Source organism: Puma concolor, chromosome E1, assembly GCF_028749965.1.
Source record: "Puma concolor isolate L17-30 chromosome E1, mPumCon1.1.hap2, whole genome shotgun sequence".
Classification (NCBI taxonomy): Eukaryota; Metazoa; Chordata; class Mammalia; order Carnivora; family Felidae; genus Puma; species Puma concolor.
Window position 1 is genome coordinate 48512531 of NC_141680.1, and position 27296 is coordinate 48539826.

The 27296-nt window shown below is 53.2% G+C and overlaps 1 protein-coding gene across 2 annotated transcripts; it reads left to right on the forward strand.

Moving 5' to 3' along the window:
• Positions 1 to 10: 10 nt before the first annotated feature.
• Positions 11 to 20878, forward strand: ACE (angiotensin I converting enzyme). Of its 2 annotated transcripts, XM_086687678.1 has the most exons (25): positions 11 to 291; positions 895 to 1062; positions 1651 to 1747; positions 2493 to 2636; positions 3095 to 3286; positions 3869 to 3966; positions 4386 to 4558; positions 4946 to 5169; positions 5524 to 5668; positions 5964 to 6062; positions 6279 to 6401; positions 6745 to 6956; positions 7634 to 7770; positions 9162 to 9320; positions 9545 to 9632; positions 11832 to 11975; positions 12130 to 12321; positions 13694 to 13791; positions 13994 to 14166; positions 16059 to 16282; positions 16597 to 16741; positions 16990 to 17088; positions 19516 to 19638; positions 19987 to 20174; positions 20357 to 20878. In XM_086687678.1, the coding sequence occupies exons 1-25, from the start codon at positions 13 to 15 to the stop codon at positions 20584 to 20586; spliced, it is 3954 nt and encodes a 1317-aa protein (XP_086543804.1). In that variant the 5' UTR covers positions 11 to 12; the 3' UTR covers positions 20587 to 20878. The 2 variants fall into 2 exon arrangements, with proteins under 2 accessions (XP_086543804.1, XP_025783420.1); XM_025927635.2 differs by lacking the exons at positions 11 to 291; positions 895 to 1062; positions 1651 to 1747; ... (7 more) ...; positions 6279 to 6401; positions 6745 to 6956 and adding an exon at positions 7036 to 7496.
• Positions 20879 to 27296: the final 6418 nt, after the last annotated feature.

Sequence of the window (27296 nt, forward strand, 5' to 3'; positions counted from 1 at the left end):
GCGTACCGCGCCATGGGGGCCGCGTCGGGCCGTCCCCGGCGGGGGCCGCTGCCGCCGCTGCCGCTGCTGCTGCTGCTGCTGCTGCCGCCGCTGCCGCTGCTGCTGCCGCCGCCGCCCGCCGCCCTGGCGCTCGACCCCGAGCTGCATCCCGGAAACTTTTCCGCCGACGAGGCCGGGGCGCAGCTCTTCGTGAAGAGCTTCAACTCGAGCGCCGAGCTGGTGATGTACCAGAGCACGGTCGCCAGCTGGGAGTACGACACCAACATCACCGAGGAGAACGCGCGGCTCCAGGTGGGCGCGCGGGCCCGGGGCGGGGGCGGGGGCGGGGCCCGGACGCCCAATCACAGGCCTGCGACCGGGCGCTGGGGGGCGGGAAGTCACAGCTGGGCGCGCGCCCCCGACCCCTGAGCCGCGGGGACCAGGTGAGAACCCGCCCGCGCCCCCAGCCCCGCTCCGCCCCATCAGACGCGCGGTGGGTGCCCAGTACAAGAACCAAATGGATAAAGCTGGCTCCTCCGACCTCGACCCACCCCCCTACCCCCCCCCCCCACAGGTGGCAGCTCCCTGGGATGACCTCGGGCTCAGTCAGCGGCAGTCTGCGCTGAGGGTGCCCACTCTGCTCTGGGTCCTCATCCTCTGTAGCCGAAAACCTACCCCTGTCTCCTGTTCCTGTCACTGCTCACCACTGCCTATTTACCCTCTCCTCCACCTGCCTCTCTTCTAGCCCCAATTTCTGCCCCACTGCCCACCTTAGGCAGATTCCCCCAGTTCCTGACCCCGAAGGCCCCAGAGGAGGGAGCCGTGCTCCCGCAAGCCCCAGTCTCCAGGCGCCCTTGGTCTTCCTCCCCTTCTCCAGTGCCATGGCCTCCCCTGTATCCCCTCTGGTGCCCATAGGAGGAAGCAGCCCTGCTCAACCAGGAGTTTGCTGAGATCTGGGGCCAGAAGGCTAAGGACCTGTATGACCCAATCTGGCAGAACTTCAGTGACCCGATCCTGCGAAGGGTCATCAGTGGTGTGCGCACCCTGGGCCCTGCCAACCTGCCTGTGGCAAAGCGGCAGCAGGTGGGCCTGGTGGACCTGAGGGGTGGAGGCAGAAATGGCCAGTGTGCCTTCCAGTGCTGCACTGTGGTGGTGGTGGTGGGGAAGAGCCTGGCAGGGAGGGACCCTGGGATCTGTATGCACCCTGATTGTAGGGGAAGCCTCTGTAAGCACAGAATGGCTTCCTGAAACATTGATTTTCCTTAGAGATGGGGTATAGAAAGCGAAATTCAAGTAAACAGATGAAAAGGGGTTTTTCAAAATTTCTCCATAGTCTGGTTGGATTAATGGGCTTCCTTAGAAAGACTGAGGACTGAGAAGGCATCAGGCCAGAGAGTGAGAGGGATTTGCCCTCACTGCAAGGCAGTGGCTGAACTTGGACTTGAACCCCATCCCAAATTCTAAGGACACTTGTTTCCACCTCCACAGGCTGCCTCCACTGGAAGGGGAATCAGTGTATTAGTGATCAGAAGTGCCCTGAGTGCCACTGAGTGGCCTTGTCCAAGCCACATCCCCTCTCTGGGCCTCCATCCTAGCAGAAAGAGGAGGGGGCAGCCACATTACCTCTGGGGGCTGTTCACTACTAACATTTTCTCAACTCTAACTCCCCAGTACAACTCTCTGCTAAGCAACATGAACAGGATCTATTCCACGGCCAAGGTCTGCTACTATCCCAACAAGACTGCCATCTGCTGGTCCCTGGACCCAGGTATGGCTCTGTCCCTACTATCTCTCTCTGCTGGGGCTTCCCGGCCCTTCCCCACCCCACCCCACCCCACCCCACCCCACCCCACCCCTGCAGCCCTGCTGTACCCATAAAGAGGGTATGTTTAATGGGAGGGGCCGTGGAGGGAGTGGGTAAATCCAAACCCAAAGGCACTGACCTCCAGTTGAGGCTGGACTGTCAGATGCCCCCGCACCCTTGCTTCTCTGGGCAATCTGATTTCTGAAACCTCCAGCCTCCAGCTCCCATCCCCACCCCAACCCCCACCCCGATGCGTTCTTTGGCCTCTCCCATCCCTACTAGCCTTCCTCTTGGCTGCCTGGTTTTCCCTTTTATGGATCCTCTCAGTCTCCCAAGAGCCCTCCACAGGACTTAGACCCTTGTGACTTCTGCTTATACCTTCCTATTCTCCCCCCACACCCTACTCCATCCACGAGGCAGCCTGAGGTTAGCCACTGTAACCAATGAGCCATGAAGAGTCTGTCTGGAACTGGCCTCTGGATGTCCTCCTTTTGTCCACCTCCCTTTCCTAGGGACAAGGGCCCCTCTTGGGTGCTCTCTTTGTATGGCTCCCAGTCCCATCCCACCCAGCCTATAGGCAACCCTTGGCTTTGGGGGCATCATGATGTTGAGGAAGCAGGTAGAGATGGTGAAGACCAGCATGGGTGCTTTATTGAAGACCGTCGCTGCCTTCAAAGGAAGCACCTGACCCCACTCACCTGTGTCTCAGAGCTCACCCACATCATGGCTATATCAAGAAGCTACTCCGTGCTGCTCTATGCCTGGGAGGGCTGGCACAATGCTGTGGGCATCCCGCTGAAACCCCTGTACCAGAACTTCACTGCCCTCAGCAATGAGGCCTACAAGCAGGATGGTGAGTTTACCCACCCCGTCTGTTGTGTGAGCACTGCCCTTCCCAGACGGCAACGTGCTCTCCCATCATCTACTGTCCCCACTGAGCCCAACCCCAGAAAGAGTAAGTGTTGCAGTGACTCTGTACACTGACCCAAGGTCGCACAGAACCAGCTCGAGCCCCATCTGCCTTCCTCTGGGCTGCTGCCTGGCTCTCACAGTGGCCCTCTTTCCTGCCTCTCCTGTCACACCTCAGAGCCCCAGCACTCATCTTTGCCTCTCCGGGATCTATTTAGCTAGAATTGGAATGACCCCTAGTTGGAAAATCACAGAGCAGTGGTCCCCAGGCCATCTTTTCTAAGTAGCTGGCGGATACACGGGCCGCAGGCCAGGAGAATGGCGAAGAAGTAGCTGGGCATGGAAGTGCCAGAGCCTGGGACCTGAGCTGCACCCCAATACCACCCCTGCCCCCTCCACCAGGCTTCCCAGATACGGGGGCCTACTGGCGCTCCTGGTATGACTCACCCACCTTCGTGGAGGATCTGGAACACCTCTACCATCAAGTAGAGCCCCTCTACCTGAACCTCCATGCCTATGTCCGCCGTGCGCTGCACCGCCGATATGGGGACAGATACATCAACCTCAGGGGACCCATCCCTGCTCACCTGCTGGGTAAGGACATTGCCTTGCCTCTATGCATGTCCCATGGATTGTCCTCCTCATGCCTCACATTTTAGAGCATCGTCCTGTCCACTCTCACACATGAGCCCACGTAGCTCACCCCATGACCCCATATAGCATGCGGCCCTTCTCATCACCATTACTGTTCCTACTTTTCAGACAGCGACTCTGAAGTTTGAGGTGCATAAATGACTTGGCAGAGGGCAGAGAACTAGCAAAAGGCAGAGCTAGGAATCACACTGAAGACTTTGACTGCATCCAGTGGGGAAGGGATAAGATTATGCCCCAGGCTGCAAGCCCAGTGGCCTTGCCTCAGGGTTGGGAGGCAGGGACCCCGGCACCACCAGGAAGGACCCCAGCAGCATCATGTGGGCTCACACCGCCGACCCCAGGGATCCTGGAGCATTCAGGAGTCTGAGTGGGACTGATGTAGAAAATGCTTGGTTCAGCCGGCCGAGCAGGCTACCCTTGAGTTCCCAGGGCCCAGGTGCCAGGGACCCAGATAGCTGCCCAGCAGCACATATGGGGAAGCAGGCAGGGAACTAAGCTATCTGGCTCCCCTCCTCTGTCTAGGGGACATGTGGGCCCAGAGCTGGGACAACCTCTATGATATGGTGGTGCCTTTTCCTAACAAGCCCAGTCTCGACGTGACCAGCACTATGGTGAAGAAGGTAAGTTTCGAGTCAGGCCAGGGTGGGGGCAGCAAGAAGTAGTCAGACACGGGGAGAAGGGCAGGAAGAAGTCATGTGAGAGAGACGGGTAAGGCAGGGACCTCAGTCCTGCCCTTTCTACATAGCAGCAGCCTTGAGTGTGTGTACAAGCAGTGATCTGGGGTCTGTGTCCTGGGTGAGGTGCCAGCCCCTCCTTCCAGGATCCCACAGGTGGGGTGAGAGCAGCCGTCTACTTTTGTTTATCCACTATGGTTAGTAGGGGGCCTGCCTCTGGGAAGGGAGGCCACAGAGCAGAGATGCCCTTCACGAGCAAGGAGCAAATCTAGGTGGGAGACCCTTAGACCCGCCCCTGGGACAGCCACAGTGAGCTCCCTCTGCTGGTCCCTGACCTGGACCTGCACCACCACCCCCCAAACCAGGGCTGGAACATTACGCACATGTTCCGAGTGGCAGAGGAATTCTTCACCTCCCTGGGGCTCTTGCCCATGCCTCCTGAGTTTTGGACAAGGTCCATGCTGGAGAAACCTACCGACGGGCGTCAGGTGGTGTGCCACGCCTCTGCCTGGGACTTCTACAACAGGAAAGACTTCAGGTCTAGACATGGGAGGGAAAAGGGGGGATTCTGGAGCTTCAGGAAGGGTGGGCAGCCTGGGCACAGGAAAGCCATTTCCCAGGCCAACCTCTACCCCAGCCCCAACACTGTTTGGTGGACTGGGTCTGTTCCAAGGCCCCTGGGCATATGAGACCGTCTAGGCCACCTTCCCTTAGCAGCTTTGCCAGGGAGCAACTCTGTACATTGGAATGGAGGACAAAGGCCTGAGTGTGGGCTGAGGCAGGGCAGAGGATGCGTATGTTTCCACCAGCTCCTTCAAGGCCCAGGGCAGCGCCCGCCTGGTCCCTTTCCCTCAGGTGCCAGCCTCCCCATGCTCTGGTCCCTGCCCTGTCCTTCACCCTCACCCTTGCCATCTCCCTGCCCCAGGATCAAGCAGTGCACGCGGGTCACTATGGACCAGCTGTCCACGGTGCACCACGAGATGGGCCACGTGCAGTACTATCTGCAGTACAAGGACCAGCCTGTCTCCCTGCGCCAAGGGGCCAACCCTGGCTTCCACGAGGCCATCGGGGATGTGCTGGCGCTCTCCGTCTCCACTCCTGAACATCTGTACAAAATTGGCCTGCTGGACAATGTCAGCAATGACATGGGTATGGGGGGTGGAGAGGACCCGGCCCGGCCCTACCCAGACCCCACTCCATCCCACGGCAGGACTCAGCTTGCCCGTGTTCCCACCTGCCCTTCCTGTTTCTGCCGCTCTGCCCCAGGTCAGGCAGGTTTGGGGATCCACCTGGAGCCTCACAGCCCACCCCGAGTCCTACCTGGACACTGCCCAAGGGCCCTCTTCCAAGCAGGGCTCCATGGTCCTGAAGGCCAGCCTTCCTTTCTCTGCATCTGCCAGCCCTTCCACCTGCTGGCTCCCGCCAGCTCCTGCCCAGGCCCACCCTGCCCTAGCTGGACCCCCATCTCCCTCTGACCTCTCTTCTCATCTCATCTTCCGACAGAAAGTGACATCAATTACTTGTTAAAGATGGCACTGGAAAAAATTGCCTTCCTGCCCTTTGGCTACTTGGTGGACCAGTGGCGCTGGGGGGTCTTTAGTGGGCGAACCCCCCCTTCCCGCTACAACTTTGACTGGTGGTATCTTCGGTGAGCAAAGGGGAATCAGGAAAGGCCTAATCCCAAGCGGCCCTCCCCACTCTCCTGGACAACCAGGAGCCTCCTGCCTCCATCAGTCCGCCCCCCACCCCTCACCCTTTTCCCCATACATTCTGTCCTGCCTGAAACTCCCTCCTCCAAGAAGTCTTCCCCAATTCACCAGGAGGGGAAGGGATGGCCCCCGTGGGAAAGGTGGGAATGCCTGCTTAACAGCATTTTTTGCAAAGGCTAAAATAGCCTTCATGCAATCCTTACATCCTAAAACAATTTATCAATCCTCTTCTAGAACCAAGTATCAGGGAATCTGTGCTCCAATTGCCCGAAATGAAACGCACTTTGATGCCGGAGCTAAGTTTCATGTCCCAAATGTAACACCGTACATCAGGTACTACTGCCCCCCCCAACCCCTACCAGTTTTCAGGGCTTGTCCCCATGCTCTTCTGGGCCCCCCGTGAGCCTGGAATTTTAAGTGGGCCTCTCCCTGGGGCCAGGCTTGGTTTTCCCTTCTCCCCCGTCTGGCCTCTGCCCTGTGGGGAGCTGAATGGTGCCCGGGCAAGGGCGCCCCCCACCATCCCCCCTAACACCCAGCCCGTACCTGCAGGTACTTTGTGAGTTTTGTGCTGCAATTCCAGTTCCATCAAGCCCTGTGCAAGGAGGCGGGTCACCAAGGCCCACTGCACAAGTGCGACATCTACCAGTCCACCCAGGCGGGGGCCAAGCTCAGGTGTGTGGGGGGATCAAGAGGGCAAGGGGGAGGTGAGGGGAGAGGGGGAAGGAAGATGTGTCTAAAAGGCAACTGGCTGCTCATGGGAAAGTCACAGGGCCCTGGTGGCAGAGGGAGACTTTCTTCCCTCCCACCCCCTCCTTCCTCACAAGTATTTACAGAGTGGGCCTTCTGGCTAGCACGGGACAAACAACGTCCCTGTCCCCTTCCCAGAGCTCCTGGTTCCCCCAGAATCTTCATGTTGCTGTTCTTGCAGGCCAGTGGGGGACAGAGGTGGGCCAGGGACCAGTACTGGATGCTGGCCTGTGCCCCCTGTGCCCACCGTGCCCATTCTGCCTGACAGGGAGGCGCTGCGGTCAGGCTCCTCACGGCCATGGCAGGAGGTGCTAAAGGAGGCGATTGGCTCAGATACACTGGATGCTCAACCTCTGCTCAACTACTTCCAGCCAGTCAGCCGGTGGCTGCGGGAGCAGAATCAGCGCAACGGCGAAGTGCTGGGGTGGCCGGAATACCAGTGGCGGCCACCAGTACCCCACAATTACCCACAGGACATTGGTAAAGCCCTGATGCAGGGTGGGGTAGGGTGCTAAAGCAACTCTCGGATTCTGGGCTCTGGACACAGGCCCCGGGTTCCTGGTTCCTGGTGAGCTGCTCCCAGCTGGGCCCCAGCGCCCTGCCCTAAAGGGCCTTTGCTCATCACAGCTTGGTTTGGGCGGGGGAGAGGGGGTGGCGGACAGGTATGTTTCTTCCCCATCATTCTAGAGAGGGTGTGCCCAGATCTGAGGCCCCTCCCTGGGGGCAGGCTGGCAGGCACACTGCTCTATGAGGTCACATTGCAGGCTCCATTCTTATTGGCCAGGGGGGCTGTGGCCACAGGGCTCTGCTCTCCTGCGGCCATGGGCCAAGGTTGGGCTGCTCCAGGACTGCCTAGCCTCTTCCTTCTCCTGCTCTGCTGTGGGCACCCCATGCTGGTCCCCAGCCAGGAGGCCACCCACCAGGTGACAACCAACCAGGGAACAACCAGCCAGGCAACAACCAGCAGCCAGACAACAACTCGCCAAACAACAACCAGCAGCCAGACAACCCAGAACCCAAGTGGGACCGGCTGGGGGGCGGGGCGGGGCCTGGGGGGGTCGGTGAGGAGGGAGAGGCAGGGACAGTGGCAGGCTTGGGCCCACCCACAGCAGAGGGCAAGGGGAGGCCTGTCTCTTTGCCTCTACTCTGTCCCACAGGCCTGGTGACCGATGAGGTGGAGGCTAGAAAGTTTGTGGAGGAATATGACCGAAGATCCCAGGTGATATGGAATGAGTATGCTGAGGCTAACTGGAACTATAACACCAACATCACCACAGAGGCCAGCAAGATCCTGGTAAGGACCCTCTCCACGTCCCCCCTCCCCCCCATACACACACATACACGCACACACGCACACAGACACACACACCGCATGTGCCTGCTCCTCCTCCCAGGGACCAATCCTTAAAACCGAAGACAGAGCCAGCTGCCCCCTCCCCCCCACACACTCAGTGTGTGTGTGTGTGTGTGTGTGTGTGTGTGTGTAGGGAGGGAGGCTGTCAGGATTTGTGAAAAATCCAGAGGAAATATTTAAAATAATACTCAACTTCAGATTTGGGTGGGTAAATGCTCAATGCCTAAAGAAGTTGTCTCTGATTAACAAGCAGTCTGTCGTTAGCAATAGAATGATTTGTACATAAGGGCGCCTGGGTGGCTCAGTTGGTTAAGTGGCCAACTTCGGCTCAGGTCATGATCTCACAGTTCGTGAGTTCGAGCCCCGCATAGGGCTCTGTGCTGACAGCTCAGAGCCTGAAGCCTGCTTTGGATTCTGTCTCCCTCTCTCTCTGCCCCTCCCCCTCCCCCCCCTCTTTTTCTCTCTCTCTCAAAAATAAATAAATGCTAAAAAAAATTAAAAATGATTTGTACATAAATAAGTAACAGTAAAGGTGGATTTGTAGATTGAAAGTCCCTGTTTGCCATCACAACAAGGACTAGCTTCCCTTCACTCCACTCTCCACCTGTGTGGTGAGTGCAGATTATACCGATGTGAGCCACTGAGAACTAGCATTTCTTTTTTTCTTTTTTAAAACATTTGTTTATCTTTGAGAGAGAGAGAGGAACAGAGTGCAAGCAGGGGAGGGGCCGAGAGATGGGGAGACACAGAATGTGAAGCAGGCTCCAGGCTCTGAGCTGTCAGCACAGAGCCTGACACGGGGCTCGAACTCACAGACCGCGAGATCATGACCCGAGCCGAAGTCAGATGCTCAACGACTGAGCCACCCAGGGGCCCCGAGAACTAGCATTTCTTGAAGACCATTGTGTGTGCTGTCCACAGTTCCTTGGCGCTTTACATCTGCTGCCTCATTTATTCCTCAGTAGCTTGCAAAACCAGTGATCTTATTCCCATTTTACACATGGGACCCTAAAGCTCAGAGAGGCCACAGAACTAATGCCAACCTGTCCGTCTGCTAACAAGACCCAGGGTGGGCTTCCCCTGCTTTTCCCCTGCCAGGATAGGTCTTGCATGACCATGGCTATCTGTTGAGGGGCACGGACGGCATCCAGGACATTATAGACAGTCCAGGTTGAAGAGGGTCTTTGCGGCAAAGGCAACGGACTTGATAAAACTGCCCCCTCGCTGCACCCCTCAGTCCCTTCTGCTCCCCCTATGGCACCTCCTTCTCAGAGGCCACTCCAAAGCTCCTGAGCCTCATGCCACGGTCCACTCTCCCCCTATGCCTTCAGCTACAGAAGAACATACAGATGGCAAACCACACCTTGAAGTTCGGCACCTGGGCCAGGCAGTTTGATATGACCAGCTTCCAGAATGACAGCATTAAGCGGATGATGAAGAAGATTCAGGACCTAGAGCGGGCAGCACTGCCTGCCAAGGAGCTGGAGGAGGTATGTGGCTTGTGGCGGAGCAGGGAGGGGAAGATCCAAGGTCAGGACCAGGTCCTAGCCCGGGGTCTGGCCTTCAAGCTGCTTCCTCTTCCTCTGTGTCATGACATCTGCCACATTGACGTACACCTACGTGCTCCCCCAGCTCCATAGTGCCCCCTGCCCATGATGGCGCCTGGGGCAGAGCGGGTAGCAAAGGGGTACAGCCTCTCTTCTTCCTCCTGCAGTACAACCAGATCCTGCTGGACATGGAAACCACTTACAGCGTGGCCTCTGTGTGCCACGCCAATGGCACTTGTCTGCAGCTGGAGCCTGGTGAGGGCATGTGGGGAGTGAGAGGGAGGGTGGGGATGCTGGGCTTGACCGTGTTAGGGGTGCTGGCCCATGGAAGGGGGGTCAGGGTCTCCTAACTCATGGGGTCGGTGCGCCCAGGAGATTCACTCCTCTGTTTTCCCCCAGGGGGTTCTCTGCCACCACTTAGATGGGGCACAGCCCTCCTTTGGACCATCTGCCCATCTGCTCCCTCTAGGGACCCCCTAGATTCCTCTGTGCGCTCTCCCCTTCAGAGTAGGATGTACCTCAGATTTGTGTGCCAAGTGTTAGATGCCCGACTAGGGATAGTAATTCTAAGCACTTTCCTTCCTCCACCCTGTCCACATCTTCCCCACCTTCCCTGGCCCCCGCCCTCCACCTCCCCCCTAAAACCAAAGCCACAGCTCAGAGAAGCCACTTCCTGCCGGAAGGAGTGGACCAGCTCTCGCTTGTCCCCTTTCTCTCTCCACACTGGCTGGTGCTTCTTACCTTCTCCCTTTTGGAAGCCTCACCCTGGACACCCAAGTACCTGCACACAGATGCGTCCTTTCCTCCCTCCTGACTCACCCTCCCGAGGGTTAGGGAGCCAGAGGCTTAAACATTCTTCTCCTGAGGAATCGCTACCCAGAAACCATCTCTTCCTGGCCCTCCTGCCAACTCCCACATTAGAACAATGACAAATAGAAGGGGAAATGGAAAATAAACAGGAGAAAGAGACGGCTTTCCTGAGACAGGGTTTGGCCTACGGTTTGTATACACAAAGTATGCACGCAAAGCACAGCGGAGACATATGTGTGCCTGCATGTGTATGTGCATGTTTACGGAGAAGAGCATTAAAGGGAGCGCAGCCTTCAGCCTCCCTCCCCCCATCAATTAGCCTCCTAACCCAGGCCTGGGCCGTCAGAGCACTGCCATTAGTGAAACTAAGAAGCACCCACAGAAGAGAATGCTCGCATCGGCAGAGGGCAGAGGTGAAATTCTCAAAATACATTTTTTTCCCTAAACAGAACTAATTTGAATGTACTTTATTCTCTGCGAGAAGTAGATATCATGAAGCACGTTCTGAAACAGGGAGAGAACGCGAGTCAGTGAGGTGTGGGGGACCCCAAATGCTGTCCTCAGGCAGAAAGAGAAGCCACCATCGGTCTGTGTGAGGCTTCCGAAATGACACAGGAGCTCAGGCCGTCCTCACCCCAGCTCCGAGAGGTGCATGTCAGCTCCACTTAATCTATGTTGAGAAGGCAACACGCACAGTCCCGTGGCTTTGACAGGACACAGACCCAGGACTTCGGGCTCCCTGATGATGTTGGGATGGCTCTCTGTACTGTCTTCACAGCAATCCTTTTATTCAGTCCGGTTCACTAACCGTTAGCGAAAGGTGCCCGGGGCCCTGTGAGGACTCAGCGACCAGCAAGGCTCACTCCCTGCTCAGGGGCCTCGTGCTCCCTTTTGATTTTTACACCCCATGAGTGCTGGATTATCCCCATTTTAAAGATAGGGAGGGACACCTGGGGGGTTCAGTCAGTTAAGCGCCCGACTTTGACTCAGGTCATGATCTCATGGTTTGTGAGTTTGATCCCCACGTCGGGCTCTGTGCCGACAGCTCAGAGCCTGGAGCCTGCTTCAGATTCTGTGTCTCCCTCTCCTTCTGCCCCTCCCCCACTCACACTCCATCTCTCTCTGTCTCTCAAAAATAAAAGAAAAATGTTTAAAGGTAGGGAAAGGAGGGGGGGTCTTGTGACTTGCAAGGTAATTTTCGGGTCAGTGGATGACTAGAGAGGACCTCAGATCTTGTGATGGCCAAGCCATTTGTCCCTCCCACAGAGGGGTTTGCAGGGAATCAGTGAGGAGCAGCAGCCCTAGAGTCTGGGTTTGTGCCTGGCTGGGCCACTTCCTGGCTGGGGGGACCCGCCATGTCACCAAAACGCTGATGTGCAAACCTGCGCACCCTTCACAAGGCTGCTGCAGCCCTGAGGTGGTGTGCATGCAGCGTGGCCCTGGGGCCACCCGCCCTGTAAGTCTTTGTAGAATTGGCACCGCCCTTTCTCCCATTTCACTAGACTCACTGCCTGTACAGGCCTTTTGACGTGAGTTCACCAATTTTATCCGAGTTCCAAACTCCTATGACTAAGATCACCTTATAGGAGGTGGGAGATGAGCCCAGGGCTGGAGGCTCAAGTCACTACCCCCCACTCCCTCCAGATCTGACGAATCTGATGGCCACGTCCCGGAAATATGAAGATCTGTTGTGGGCCTGGAAGAGCTGGCGAGACAAGGTGGGGAGAGCAATCCTCCCCTTTTTCCCCAAATATGTGGAACTTGCCAACAAGGCCGCCAAGCTCAATGGTGAGTCCCTCTGGCCAAGATCTCTGGCTCTCTGGGGCCCTCAGAGGGGTCCTCTGAGCCCCTAACGTTGGTGAGAGGGAGGTCCTAGAGGGGGCGGGGCAGAGGGTACTCAGGGAATGGTCAGGTGTTGAGAGAGCCTGTGCCCCCTCTGCAGGCTACGAAGATGCAGGTGACTCCTGGAGAGCCATGTACGAGATGCCAACCCTGGAACACGACCTGGAGCAGCTCTACCAGGAGCTGCAGCCGCTCTACCTGAACCTGCACGCCTACGTGCGCCGGGCCCTGCACCGCCACTACGGGCCCCAACACATCAACCTGGAGGGCCCCATTCCAGCTCACCTGCTGGGTGAGCGCAAGGACCGAGCCTGGGGTGGGGGTGCGGGGTGGGGGACAGACACATATGAGGAAAGGTGGGGCCGGTGCTCTCCACATGGCAGAGGGCAGGCTGGGCAGGATCTTAGGATGGTATGTCAGGTGGAGGGAGTGAGGGTGTGAGGCTGGAGGGAATGTTGCCGGGGCCGGGGTGGGGTGGCAGCTGGGTTCGGGGAGATGAGCCCCTTGCTTGCATTTAGCACATTTGCTACAGAGCCACTCGGTGCAGGTCGCCACGGGTGGAGCAGTGACAGAATTCATAATATCATCTCAGGAGACCATATGACCCATGATGCTTGGGCAGGGGTGGTGAGGAAGGGGCCGGTAATGAGAAGTGAGCACCCCCACCCCCCCCCCCCCCCCCCCCGCCAAGGAAGTGGCACACGAGCAGAGCCTTGAAAGATGAGAGGTTCTGGGAAGGCTTGGTGGCTCAGTCGGTTAAGCATCCAACTTCAGCTCGGGTCACGATCTCACAGTTTGAGCCCTGCATCGGGCTCGCTGCTGTCAGCACAGATCCTGCTTCAGATCCTGTGTCCCCCTCTCTGCCCTTCCCTGCTCAAATGTGTGCTCTCACTCTTTCCCTCAAAAATTAAAAAAATTTTTTAAAAGATGAGAGATTCTGACAGATGGAAAAAGTAGCAGTAGGGAGTTAGAAGGACAACACTCAGGCGAAGAGGAATTAGGAGAACAGAGAATATTGAGAGTGTAGATCCTACCCAACTTTTGGACCCTCATTTTTTCAGGGGTTGTAAACTCAAATGCCCTGAATGAATGAAGTAGGCAGTGGAAGACAGTGAGGGCTGGCAGGGACTAGAGCAAAGCGGAGGCCACCAGGTTCTTGTCCCTGTCGAGCCACAGAGAACACATCCCTGGGGGGTTTGTTACTGTGAGCAGAGAGGCCAGACGGGGCCACAGACCAGTTGCCAACCATGAGGGAGACTCCAGAAACTCATCCAGCTTTGGATCTAGTTCCTGCTCAGTCTCTAGGGTCCTTGTAGCCCAAGACACCAGCCATCCTTGATCAAGGATGTGGGAGCGGATATCAGCTCGATGACTGAGAGACACAGACCCCAGGAAAAGGAGGCATTACGCCCAAGTGGCCCCCAGAGTGGGGGCAGAGCTGGGGTTTAGAACTCAGCCCTTGGCACTCAAAGCAGGGCTGGATGTGCAGGCTAAAAACAATGTATGTCAAATCCCAGCAAGGTTTGCAAATAGCAGGTGCTCGGGATACATTTGTGATCATAAGGCTTGGGATCTGGTTCCTTCTCCATGGGTGATGGTGTTGAGTGTAAGAAATAACATCTCTCTCTCCTCTGTCTGCCTTCTCTTCTCCTCCCTGCCTCCAGGGAACATGTGGGCTCAGACCTGGTCCAACATCTATGACTTGGTGGTGCCTTTCCCTTCAGCCCCCAAGATAGATGCCACAGAGGCCATGATAAAGCAGGTGCGCACTGGGCCCCTCATCACATTTCTGCTCCTCCAGGGCAACCCCAAGGCACAAGGGAGGGGAGACCTCTGCCTTGGTGGGAGAAGGCCTCTGCTTCAGGAATTCCCTCTGGCTGAGCCCTCTCCTAACCCCCACCCTGACGCAGTACACAGTCTGTCCCCAGAGGCCCCAGGTTTGGCAGGGCTCCCTCTGCTTGTAGGGCTGGACACCCAGAAGGATGTTTGAGGAAGCGGACAATTTCTTCACCTCCCTGGGGCTGTTGCCTGTGCCCTTTGAGTTCTGGAACAAGTCAATGCTAGAAAAGCCGACTGACGGGCGGGAAGTAGTGTGCCACGCCTCTGCCTGGGACTTCTACAATGGCAAGGACTTCAGGTGTGTCCAGGTTGCAGCCAGGGGACCTTATCAGTGCGCAAGGAGATGAACCAAGTACAGCTTCCACTATTGTCCCCTCAGCCAGAGTGAGCAGAAACAAGTACAGGGGCCAGAGCTTAGCATGAAAGGTCAAGAGCATTGGGCCTGGCCTCGGGTTGGCCATTGGCTTCTGGCGGGGGAGCCTTGTCTACAAGGTGAGGGTCTTCTCAAGCACTGACCAGCTTCACTAGCTTGGTTAGTGCCCAGGGTCCCAGTGCTAGGTGAGCACTGTGAGAGCTTCCCAGCCTTCCCTCATTCTGGAGTGACCTCTGCCTACAGCAGGCCATCTTCCTGGGTGCATGTGTCTTGACACAGACAGGTACATGAGAACATGGGGGGCTTTGCACAGATCCATATTCACCATTGGCAGAGACTCAGAAGCTGTCTTCATTGGAGGACAGTTGTCTATTGCTGCATAGACAGATGCACAAACCACCACAAAACTTACTGCCATAGAAAAACCATTTGTTTATGTTTGTGGTTTTATCAGTCAGCAGCGCAGGCACCATGCAGTGGAAATGGCTTGTCCCTGCTGTGCAATGATGGAGACCTCAGCTGGGGTAGCTCTGATGGCTGGAGATGCTGGTGTAGCTCAGTGGGGCCATGTGTCTGGAGCCTTGGTTCTAGCTCTTGGTTGGGTACCTCAGTTTTTCTCCATGTGGCACGTGCTGGGACAGGAAGCTTCATTTGGCTTCTATACTCACATGTTGGGTCCTCTGACTGGGATGACTGGAGAAGCTGGGGATTGGTGAGAACATCTTTCTCCAGGCTAGCTTGGGCTTCCTCCCAGTATGACAGTCAGGCAGTCAGATTTCTTACTGGCAGTCGGCATCCCACAGAAAGAAAGCAAGAACAGCCTGGTTTCTTAAAGGCTAAATCCAAAACTGGCACAGAGTCACTTCTGCCACATTTTCTTGGCTGAAGCAAGTCACAGATGCAAAGAAGGAAAAGAAGACCCCACCTCTTGGGAGAAGTGGCAAAGATGATCTGCCACTATTGATGAAGTTTCTTCTAGTAAGAGTGGACACAGAGAGACTAGAACAAAACAGCCAGAGTTCACGGGATTGCCTATCCTTGGGCCCTTCCTTCAAAGGCATGAGGACTGCAGCTGTAGGGATGGATGTACAGAATCAGAGGGTTGAGAACTCTTTTGGGAGTTTTCCTTGTATGGGGAGTCATAGGAGAAGGTGGGCAGACCCCAACCTCGGTGTTACCAGGATGCCAGGAAGTTCTTCCCATCCCAATACAACGGCAGAAAAATGTGGTCAACTGAACTGAAGGGCTTTGGTTATATCCAAGGGAGAATTTGATCGGCTCACAAAAGAGAATGAGGAAAGATGAAGGGCGAGGTCGGGCCTCTGATGTGGACAGCTCTGTAGATGTCATTTCAGCCCTAACCATGAAAGTCCTGGGTGAATGTGTTTGCTGGTGTTGGGCACATGGGATGTAGAAAAGCTCAGAATAACTGTTGTTCCCTTCAGGAAACCTAAGTCTTGGAAGAGACAAAATGTGTGCATGAAAAACACAGAACCCACATTCTAGAAAGTTCTGCACTAATCACAATTGAGTGCAAAGACTCAGTTATGCCTTTTGAGCAAGTACTTTGCACAGTCAGAAAACAGCATGGCAGTGAGGGCTGGAGTGATTCAGAGAAGTTGGAAGCAGAAGAATGGCCTGGATGACCATGCTGTAGGGACTTCTGACCCTCAGATTCCTTCTTTCTCGGGCTCATTCCATACCTCCTTTGGTTTTCCTTCCCATAAAGCTGTGTTCCCTGCATATAGCATTGATGGGGGTCTGCTTTGTATGCAGTAAGGACAGCGGGTCCCTTTGCCCCACCCCCCGTGTTCCAGGATCAAGCAGTGCACCACTGTGAACATGGAGGACCTGGTGGTGGCCCATCATGAAATGGGCCACATACAGTATTTCATGCAGTACAAGGACTTGCCTGTGACCTTCCGGGAGGGTGCCAACCCTGGCTTTCACGAGGCCATTGGAGATGTGCTGGCCCTCTCAGTGTCTACCCCCAAGCACCTCCACAGTATCAACCTGCTGAGTAGCGAGGGTGGCGGCTATGGTGAGAGAGGAATGGGAAGTCCTGGTGGGCAGAGGGACTAAGAAGGGGCAGTGAGCTTGGGAGGCTGGGAGAGGGGACTTGATGGCTCATAGGCAGAGGTTGGGACAGAACAGTGGGGAATAAGGAGGCCACCAGCAGGGTGAGCCGGGAAGATGGAACTCCCATACCAGCCCAAGAGGCAGGTCGCTAGACCCAGAAAGGCACAGAGCCCACTCCTCCCCTCTCCACCCACCATACACCCATCATGGCTGAGCCACTGGGATGTGGCAGGAGGCAGGCAGACATCTGGTGACCAGGCTCCCTTCCCTTGGCAGAGCAAGACATCAATTTTCTGATGAAGATGGCACTCGACAAGATCGCCTTTGTCCCCTTCAGCTACCTCGTCGACCAGTGGCGCTGGAGGGTATTTGATGGAAGCATCACCAAGGAGAACTACAACCAAGAGTGGTGGAACCTCAGGTTCTAGAATGATCCTGTGGGGGTGTGGGTTCAGGAGGGGGGGTGTCTCCATGGGTATCTGTATATGTGAGTGTGTGTGTAAGTGATGAGGTGCACAGGGGGTGATTGTGCACAGAGGCACAGCACACCAGAATCTGGACTGTCCAGTGGAACCCCCGGGGCAAGGTTCACCCTTCAGCTAAAAAATACCAACTCTTCCTGACTTTATTCTCCCCAAACCCTCCCTCCAACATCTTTCCCCTTGACAGGCTAAAGTACCAGGGCCTCTGCCCCCCAGTGGCCCGGGCTCAAGGGGACTTTGACCCAGGGGCCAAGTTCCACGTTCCTTCAAGTGTGCCTTATATCAGGTAAAGGGGAAGGGAAGAGGCTATTCAATGTTCAAAGTGCCATTACTGCCCTGTGGGGAGCTACCTGTCTCGGTGACCTGGGAGGCCTGGCTGCATGGCACATTGTGCCTAGGCCACTTACCTGCCACCAAGGCTCATTGTTGTTTCACACTTTTGATGTGATGAGAGCCTCTACCCTCCAGGCATTTGAAAACAGAAACTCTACTATAATTGGCTAATGGTTACAAAACCTTGGTTGGATAGTTAACATTATTAACCATGACCCATGACCCATGGCTAGAGCTAAGCATTGTTTTGTTTTGTTTTGTTTTGTTTTGTTTTGTTTTGTTTTTAAACAAGATTGTGATTTCTTTAATATATATTCAACATATTGCCTGTGATATAATTGGAATTATACCTGGAAGACCTTCTACACACTAAAACTAGGGTTAGAGACCCAATTGGATTGGGAGGCTATGCTCTCAGGGGCATGGAGTCAGGCAGAACTGGGTTCTGGGGTCAGGCAGAACTGGGTTCAAATCTTGTTTCCACTTCTTTGTTTCCTTAAGCAAATTTTTCAGTGTCTGTGAGCATCAGTTTCTGCACCTGTGAAATCGTAGCAGATTTCACAAAATTGTAGCAGAACTTCTTAACATACTGTCCAATACAGAGCATGATCAGGAAATGGTGGCCATAACGCACTAGTATGAATTTATATTCTTTTAAAAAAGTTTTTATTGGGGCGCCTGGGTGGCGCAGTCGGTTAAGCGTCCGACTTCAGCCAGGTCACGATCTCGCGGTCTGTGAGTTCGAGCCCCGTGTCAGGCTCTGGGCTGATGGCTCAGAGCCTGGAGCCTGTTTCCGATTCTGTGCCTCCCTCTCTCTCTGCCCCTCCCCCATTCATGCTCTGTCTCTCTCTGTCCCAAAAATAAAAATAAACGTTGAAAAAAAAATTTTTTTTAAGTTTTTATTTATTTATTTTGAGAGAGACAGAGACAGCGTTAGCAGGGGGCAGGGGAGAGAGAGAGGGAGAGAGAGAGAATCCCAAGTAGGCTCTGTGTTGCCAGCACAGAGCCCGATGTGGGGCTTGAACTCACAAAACCGTGGGATCATGACCTGAGCCAAAACCAAGAGTTGGACGCTTAACCGACTGAACCCCCCAGGCACCCCTGAAGTTACACTCTTAACTGGGACATGTAAACACACCAGTGCTGTGAGTCATGTAGCCAGAGTGTAGACATGTCCAGCCCTTCCATTCTGCCTGCTGCAGGAGAGCACTTACTGAGGGCTAGGAAGGGTAATTGTAGGGTCTGGGACCCTCCTGGTAGAGAAGGGTCTGGGGACATCTGAGGGGAGGGTCTGTGTGTCCCTGAGCTGCAGATAGCCCAGGCCACATGTGAGGCAAGGCAGAGGGCAAGGAGGGCTGTCCCAGGAGGGCTCTGGTCACTTCCAGCCCTTGCCGCCTGTGGTTCCTGGAAGCCCAGTGGGGGAGGGCTTGTGCTCATGGTGCCCACCTTTCCAACCTAGCACCTGCCTGATGTCAGCATATAGTCAGGACCTAATAAAGAAGTGTAGGGCGGGTGAATTGTGTTCTCACTGTGTAGGAAAGGAGAGAAAGCCTTCTCAGATGTTCCAGAGAGCAGCTGTGGGCAGGGGACCAAGGGGGATCCAAGGGCCCTTAGAACAGGCCCAACCTGGACAATGTACCAGGATGACCTGTGAGGAGGGCTACCACCTGCCTTCTCCACTGGTTTCCCAGCTTCCAAGCTGGCACTCACTTTCATGTGAAAGCCAGGCCCAAGTGAATGGTTAGCTTCTGAGCTTAGAGTAGATAATTCTCCAGGGCAGGGGTGGGCAAAGGAGACACATTCCAAATTCTGACCAGCAAACTTGGCAAAGCACTTTTAAGAAATGCCAGGAAAGTTAGTGGCACATGGCTTATGCCCAGCATTCAAAGTGGGAGGCCAGCGCTGCTGGTTTGGGACATTCTGAACCAAGTGCAGAGGTGGCTCTGGCTTTGACCTGCAGATTTATACCAGGGAATCCCTGCTGTTTGGAATAAAGGGGATCATTTGGGCTGGCTTCCCTGCCCAAACCACCCTGCCAGAAGCGTGGGACTCTTGAGGCAACACCTGGCCTCTACTTGCATCCACCCCAGGGATGGAGACCTTACTGCCTCAGAAGCAACTGCCCAAATCTTTGAAGGGCTCTGCCCTGACCCTCCTCACCCATGAGTGATCCCCAGAGCTCCTCAAAGCAGGTCCTCCCGAGACGTGGAAGGAGCCTCTCGGGTGGGAGGCATGGGAACAGGGAGCCTTGAAGACCCTAAAGACCAGAGGGTGAGCTCCCTGCAACACCCGGGCTGCAGTGGAAGGTGACGGGCAACTGGGGCTCGGTGGCACAGGTCCTCAGCCACCCCACCCCACACCATGCTTCCCTCCACTCCAGGTACTTTGTCGGCTTTGTCATTCAGTTCCAGTTCCACGAGGCTCTGTGTCAGGCAGCTGGCCACAAGGGCCCCTTGCACACATGTGACATCTACCAGTCTAAGGAGGCAGGAAAGCGCCTGGCGTGAGTCTTTTCTGGCTTTCTTTTGACCATTTCCCATGCTCTGACCCCAGTGGGGCTTTTCTGGGAAAACCTGCCATTTTGGCGTCTGGGTTGGGGATCCCAGGTGGAGCCTGTGCCAGACCTTAATGTGCCACCCCAGTGGGGAACTAGAGCCCTCTGGGCCCCAACCATCCCTCCCCCATTCCCATCCCCTACCGCCCAGACCTGCTCAAGCCCTCCCAATCCCAAAGGAGGTTTAGGCCAGAAGAGGGGACATGGAAGGTGGGAATTAGGCTGGGGCAGGAGCAGCAAGCCTCCCTACCTGTCCTTCTGACTGACTCTGTGTCCCTTCTCTGGTGCCCCCCCCAGGGATGCCATGAAACTGGGCTTCAGTAAGCCATGGCCAGAAGCCATGAAGCTGATCACAGGCCAGACCAACATGTCTGCGTCCGCCATGATGAACTACTTCAAGCCGCTGCTGGACTGGCTTCTCACTGAAAATGGGCGGCACGGGGAGAAGCTGGGCTGGCCTCAGTACAACTGGACACCAAACTCTGGTACCACACCCCATCCCCCTTAGCCCCAGGCCAGCCCCCTCCCCAGTTCAGGCAGACTGCAGTCTGACCTCAGAGCAAGAACAGAGAAGCGAGCCTAACCAAGCCCCAGCCCTGCCCATCGGCCTGCCCACTGCCTGCCCACAGCCTGCCCATCGCCTGCTCTCCTTGCTTCCCCTGCCCAGCTCACTCAGAAGGCCCCGTCCCGGGCAACGGCCGTGTCAACTTCCTGGGCCTGGACCTGGAGGAGCAGCAGGCCCGCGTGGGCCAGTGGGTGCTGCTCTTCCTGGGCGTAACCCTGCTGGTGGCCACCTTGGTCCTCACCCAGCGGCTCTTCAGCATCCGCCGTCACAGCCTCCACCAGCCCCACCATGGGCCCCAGTTTGGCTCCGAGGTGGAGCTGAGGCACTCCTGAGATGACCGGGGTGGGCTGGGCCTGCCGGGGAGCTTCTGCCACCAAGAGACCAGATTGGGGGCGTGGGGGCGTGGGCAGAGGATCCACCGCTCCTCTCAAGGCTCACCTCAGCCAGCCCCCCTCCTCCCACCCTGTCCCCCACTACCATGTCTAGAGTCCCGTACTGACCATCTGCCCTCCAGACCGCAAACCCCCACGGACCCTGCCCCCAAGTCCCTGGGCAGCAGGCCGCCTAACATGGAGCCCCCTCCCAGTCTCTCTGTGAATACAATTAAAGGACCTGCCTCCCCCATCTGAGTCTGTGTCCCTCATAGGGAAGCCAGGGACAGGGACTGGGACACTCTCCCACCTCCTGGCAGTCAAGTGGGTCACTTCACTGGACATCTTCATCCTCCTCCAAGAAGAGCCTGGGAAAATGCCCTGGAGCTCTGGCCCCAGAACCCGCCCCTAGCCCAGGCAGTCAGCCAATGTCCCGCCGTGGCCAGCAGCCCCTGCCCAGCCTCGGCACCAACCCAAGAAGACGGGGGAGGGAGCAGACATTCTGGGCTTCCGGCCTTCCATTTCCACGTGCTTCGGGAGCCCTGCCCCAGCTTTCCCATAAATGGCAGGTCCTTTAGATGGAAGACTTCTGGCTCTCCTCCGGGTCCCAGGGGGAGAGCGCCTTGCCCGTGTCTGACTCAGTGAGGGTGCAGAACTGACCGCATTGGTCACCTCAGGCTGCCCGCACCAGCTCCGTGTCTACTTGTATGACTGGACAGAGCTATTTGAGTATTGCCCACAGGGTCCAAGGCTAGACCCTTTTCACCCCAGATGGAGAAGGGCCCTAAATGCTGGAGCTTGGCAAGAGCTAGCAGTCACACAGGGATTAACTTCCAGAGGCCACCCCTTCCCATTCCCCCAAGCTCATTCTCTCACCCTGAGCCTTCCCTCAAAAAGCCAATGTGGGCTTGAGGAAGTAGCATTTTGAGGGACATTTTTATAACTTTTATCTACATGTTTAGTATAGAAAATTTGGAAAATACAGAAAACTATAAAGACAATAAAAGCCCTTTATATCAACACCAAGAGAAAAGCACCACTGACATTTTGGTATACAGTAAAACCTTGGTTTGCGAGCATAATTCTTTCCAGAAACATGCTGGTAATCCAAAGCACTCATATATCAAAGTGAAGTTCAAGAACCTTTGGCTCTGTTGCGATTGTGTGACATTCAGCATCATGTACTACTCGTATTGCAAGACATCTCTCATTTATCAAGTTAAAATTTATTACAAATGTTTGCTTGTCTTGCAGAACACTCGCAGAATGAGTGACCTACCATCCCAGGTTTTACTGTATATCTTTCCACTTTTTTTTCTCAGTACATATTTTATTTTTAATTTAAAAAATTTTTAATGTTAATTTTTAAGAGAGAGAGAGAGAGAGAGAGAACGAGTGGGGGAGGGGCAGAGAGAAAGGGGGACAGAGGATCTGAAGCAGGCTCTGCGCTGACAGAAGAGAGCCCGATGTGGGGCTCGAACTCACGAACTGTGAGATCATGACCTGAGCTGAAGCCTGACACTTAACTGACCGAGCCAATCAGGTGCCCCTTCGGTACATATTTTAAATGAGATCACAGTGTATCTATGCTTGTGTATCCTTTTTCCAATTAACACAACAATCTATTTTTCAGATAGTCAAATGCCAAATCTAGAACCTGGCGAAATGGAAGTTGATCAGTTGCCCAAAGCCAGAGGCTTCCACTGCCAGCCTGGCCCCTCTGTGAGGACCCCTCATCAGAGCCTATTCCCGGCTTTGCTGATGCCTTGACTTCAGTCAGGCCCAGCCCCCAACATCTGTCTCCAATATCCATTGGTCCAGCTTTTTTTCCCTCCCAATCTCCAGCTGCCATGTGTGTCTGTGTCTGGGTGTGTATCTGTGTGTGCATGTGTCAGTGTGCATGTTGCACATAGACTAGGTTGTACAGGCCTGTTCCATGGAACAGGATGTGGGGTTGAAGTATTTTGGATATGCAAGAGGGTAGGAGTTTATGATTAGTTAGGACAATGGAATTTATAAACATATCCTCTAAATAGTTCTAAAGTTCTACCACCAAAGACTTTTAATTACCCCCCGTCCCCAGCCTGACGTTTCAAAAGCTCTTTGCCTGCCAGACAAAGGTCATTGTCACAATACCGTTTCCTATCTTTGTGAACACAGGGGTTCATGCTGCCTGAAACAGCTTATGGAAGAGCATGAGGGCACCAAGCAGTCAACATCCAAAGGTGTGACTGAGGGCAACGAGACTTAACATGGGGGTCAGCCTAACCAGCCTTATCCCCTAGGCTTTTTGAAATATTAAAATTGTTTGGACTCCTGTTACTGTCTCCTAGGGTGAGGGGGTATAGCTAGGTCTAACTAGAAGAAGGCAGAGGAAGAAGAGGGGTGACAGCAGAAAGAGAGGCCATTCTGGCATTTTCTACCAGTGACTCTGAAGTCTGAGCCCTTCCCTGTGCTGCACCTGCTGATGTCTGACAGCTGATCACTCCTCAGCAGCTCTTAACTATGAGGGCCCAAGGTAGGCATGGTTGCTGGACAGTTTCTCTGATCTCTCAAACACCCTCTTCTTCCAATTGCCCACCCCCATTCCAGCCTACCCTGGCTCTAACGTGAGTGAATCCAGTGGCTTTGGACTAGGCCTGAGTCAAATCCTGCCTCTGCACGTAGTACCTTAGTGGCCTGGAGAATTCAATTTTCTGAGCCTCCATTTTGACACCTACGAAATGGTTCTTACAAACCGTCTTAAATTTCTGCAAAGATTAAGTGAGATAATATAGAACTTATAGTATATAGTTTCCTCTCTTTATAAAAAATGCATCACCTCCCCAAGTCACAGACCATGACAACAGGAAAGCCAAGCAGAGATCAGCCCCTCACTAGACAGATAGAGGAAAAGGTCCAGAGCAGCTCACTGGTGACAGTTGAACACTCACATCTCCCGTGTCTTCCAGGAACTTTCTCATGGTTTCTGCACCATCGACTTCCCTGGAGCGCAATGAGTTTGCTCACCTGAGGGACTCAGCTTTCCTCAGTTCTGGAAACACAGGCATCATCTCTTTGAACGTCACCCTCCTCCTTTCCAGTCATCTCTTTGGGGACTCTTCCCCGATGCTGCCTGGGGCCATTTTGTCCTCTGTCTCCTAATCCTTGCTCATATTTCTCATCTCTTCCTCTGTCCTGTGTTCCAGGAGATTCCCCAGTTCTGCATCCCAGCCTGCTGCTTAACCTGGCCAGAGCGATTTTCGTTGTTCCAACTTAATAACTGTTTTTCATTTTCACATCTCTCTCTCAAATCCCCTGTGTTTTCACAAAAGCCTATTCTTCATGGATTCTATTTTTTCTCTTTTTTACCACTCTAAGATCAGTATTTTTTTAAGTTTTGGCATAATGTACCTCCATACAATGTGCCATTTTAACCATTTTTAAGCATGCAGCCCAGTGGCATTGAATGCATTCATATTGTCCTGGCAACCAGCACCACTGTATCTCTCCAAGTCCCTACTTTCAATTCTTTTGAATATGTACCCTAAATTGGAATTGCTGGATTATATGGGAATCCTTTGAATTTTTGAGGAACCATCATACTCCTTTTCACAGTGGCTGCACCATTTTATATTCCCAGTAGCACTCTACACAGGTCCAGTTTCTCCATGTCTTGGCCAACAGTTGATGTTTGGTAATAGCCATTCTAGCAGGATCTCATGGTTTTGATTTGCATTTCCCTAATAATTAATGATATGGAGCATCTTTTCAAGTGCTTATTACCCATTTGTATATAATCTTTTGAGAGATATCTACTCAGATCCTTTGCCTATCACTGATTTGGGTTGTTTTCTCATTGTTGAGTTTGAGAGTTTTCATGTATTCTAAATATTAACCCTTACCAGATATATAATTTACAAATCTTTTCTCCCATTCTGTGGGTTGCCTTTTTACTCTGTTTCTCATGTTCTTTGATGCACAAAAGTTTTTAACTTTGATGAAATCCAATTTGTCTGGGGTTTTTGTTATTGCCTGCGCTTTTGGTGTCATATCCAAAATATCATTGTCAAACCTAATGTTGTGAAGCTTTTCCCATATGATTTCTTCAAAAGGTTTTCTGATCTTAGCTCTTATATTTAGGTCTTTAATCTGGTTTGATTTAATCTTTCCATATGGTGTAAAGATCTATATTTTAAGTCCCTTTCAGACTGCAGTTAGACCTGTCCTTCCTCAGGTGTGTCTGTCATTTAGCACAGGCTCTGGAGCCAGAGCATGGGGGTGTGAGTCCCACCTCCACTATTTGCTAGCTATGTGACTGTAAGTTCCTCAACCTCTCTGTGCCTCTGTTTCCTAATCTGTATCACAGTACTTACCTCATGCATTTTTTGGTGAGGATTCATATACTAAAAGCTCTCAGTGGGTCCCTCGCACCTGGAAAGTGCTCAGAGGGGACTGGTGATCATTATTGATCTTCATGGCACTGCACTCTCTTTGGCACTTGGTAATCCTGACCTATGAGCCATTTTCAGTGGGAACATTCTTCTGCAGGGTCCAATGCACACACCATGTGCATGTGTTCTGAAGATGTCCCTAAAGTCAGTTTCATGGATGCTTCTTGCAGAGCCCCCTTAAAAAGGAAGCCATCTGCTAGCTCCCATCTTGATGGAGGCACAACTTCCACTGTGATCAGCTATGTCCATGCAGACAGCAATGCTGCAGCCCTCTGGTCATGGGTGCCTTCTGATTTCCCGCACAGGCCCCCACTCACTGCTGCATGAGCCCTCTTTGTCTCCTCAGCATCTGAAGAGTTCCGTTTCTTGCACTCCATCTCAGCTCTGTATTTTACATTTTAAAAAGCATGATTTTTTTAACCCCAAATAGCCAAAGCAATTTTGAGAAAGAAGAATAAAGCTGGAAGCATCACACTTCCTGTTTTGAAACTATCTTACAAAGCCATAGCAATCAAAACAGAATGGTATCAGCATAAAAGTGGACACACAGATCAATGGAACAGTATAGAGAGTACAGAAATAAGCCTGCCCATATATGGTCAGTATACTTAAGGCAAACCAAGAATATAAGATGGGGAAATGATAGTTTTCTTCAATAAATGGTGTTGGGGAAGCTGGGCAGGTGCATGCAAAAGAATGAAACTGGACCCCTACCTTACACCATACAAAACATTAACTGAAAGTGGATCAAAGACTTGAACATAAGGCCAGAAAGCATAGAACTCCTAGAAGAAAACTTAGATAGTGAGCTCCTAGACATTGGTGTTGGCAATGATATTTTGGATTTGACACTAACTACATCAAACTAAAAAGCCCTTACACAGCAAAGGCAATCATCAACAAAATGAAAAGTCAACCTAAAGAATGGGAGAAAATATTTGTAAATTACATATTTGGTAAGAAATTAACATACAAAATATATAAAGAGCTCATACAATTCCAAACAAACCAACTAAAAAATGAGCAGAGGAACTGGATAGACATTTTTCCAAAGAAGACATACAGATGGCCAGCAGTCACATGAAATGGTTCTCAACATCTCTAATCATCAGGGAAATGGAAATAAAAACCACAATTAGATATCACTTCATGCCTAGTAGAATGGTCATTATCAAAAAGATAAGAAATATCAAGTGTTGGCAAGGATATGGAGAAAGAGAACCCTCGTGCACTGTTGGTGGGAATGTAAATTGTCAGCCGCTACAGAAAACAGTATGGAGGTTCCTCAAAAGGTTAAAAATAGGGGCACCTGGGTGGCTCAGTCGGTTGGGCGTCTGACTTCACTCAGGTTGTGATCTCACAGATCATGAGTTCAAGCCCCACATCAGGCTCTGTGCTGACAGCTCAGAACCTGGAGCCTGCTTTAGATTCTGTGTCTCCCTCTCTCTCTCTACCCCTCCCCTGCTCGTGCTCTGTCTCTGTCTCTCAAAAATAAATAAACACTAAAAAAAATTTTAAGTTAAAAGTAGAACTACCATATGATCCAGCAATTTCACTCCTGGGTATTTACAAAGAAAACGAAATCAGTCTTGAAAAGCCATCTGCACCTTCGTGTCCATTGCAACGTGATTTACACTAGCCAAGACATGGAAACAATCTATGTGTCCAATGACAGGTGAATGGATAATGAAAAGGTGGTATACATATACACACCAAAAAAACTGAGCTTATAGATACAGGGAACAGATTGGTGGTTGCCAGAAGCAGGAGGTGGGATGGTGGGCAAAAAGATGAAGGTGGCAAAAGGCATAAACTTCTGGTTTATGCCTGGGTGGCTCGGTCGTTTAAGCGTTCGACTCTTGATTTCAGCTCAGGTCATGATCTCACGGTCCATTGGTCAGTCATGAGATCAAGCTCAGAGTTGGTTCCACCCTGGTCATGGGAGCTGCTTAAGATTCCCTCTGTCCCTCTCCCTCTACCCTTTTCCCACTTGCACACATGTGCTTGCTCTCTCTCTCTCTCTCTCAGAAAAAAAAAAGTCCTAGTCTGCCCTTCCCTGATTGTGTATACTCTTTCTCTCTCTTTCTCTCTCTCTAAAAAAAAAAAAAAGTAAGTCCTGGGGATGTGATGTACAGCATGATCACTGTAGTTAACGACAAAATACTATATTTTATCAAGTATGTCCATATGCTTGAAGCAGGAGAACTCACTCGGCCAGCTTAACCAGAAGTGTCATTG

Coding starts and splice junctions, on each gene's coding strand:
- ACE (XM_086687678.1), top strand. CDS start 13: ATGGGGGCCGCGTCGGGCCGTCCCCGGCGGGGGCCGCTGCCGCCGCTG. Junction 6,957..7,633: donor CAATTACCCACAGGACATTG/GTAAAGCCCTGA, acceptor TCTGTCCCACAG/GCCTGGTGACCGATGAGGTG. Junction 13,792..13,993: donor CAGAGGCCATGATAAAGCAG/GTGCGCACTGGG, acceptor CTCTGCTTGTAG/GGCTGGACACCCAGAAGGAT.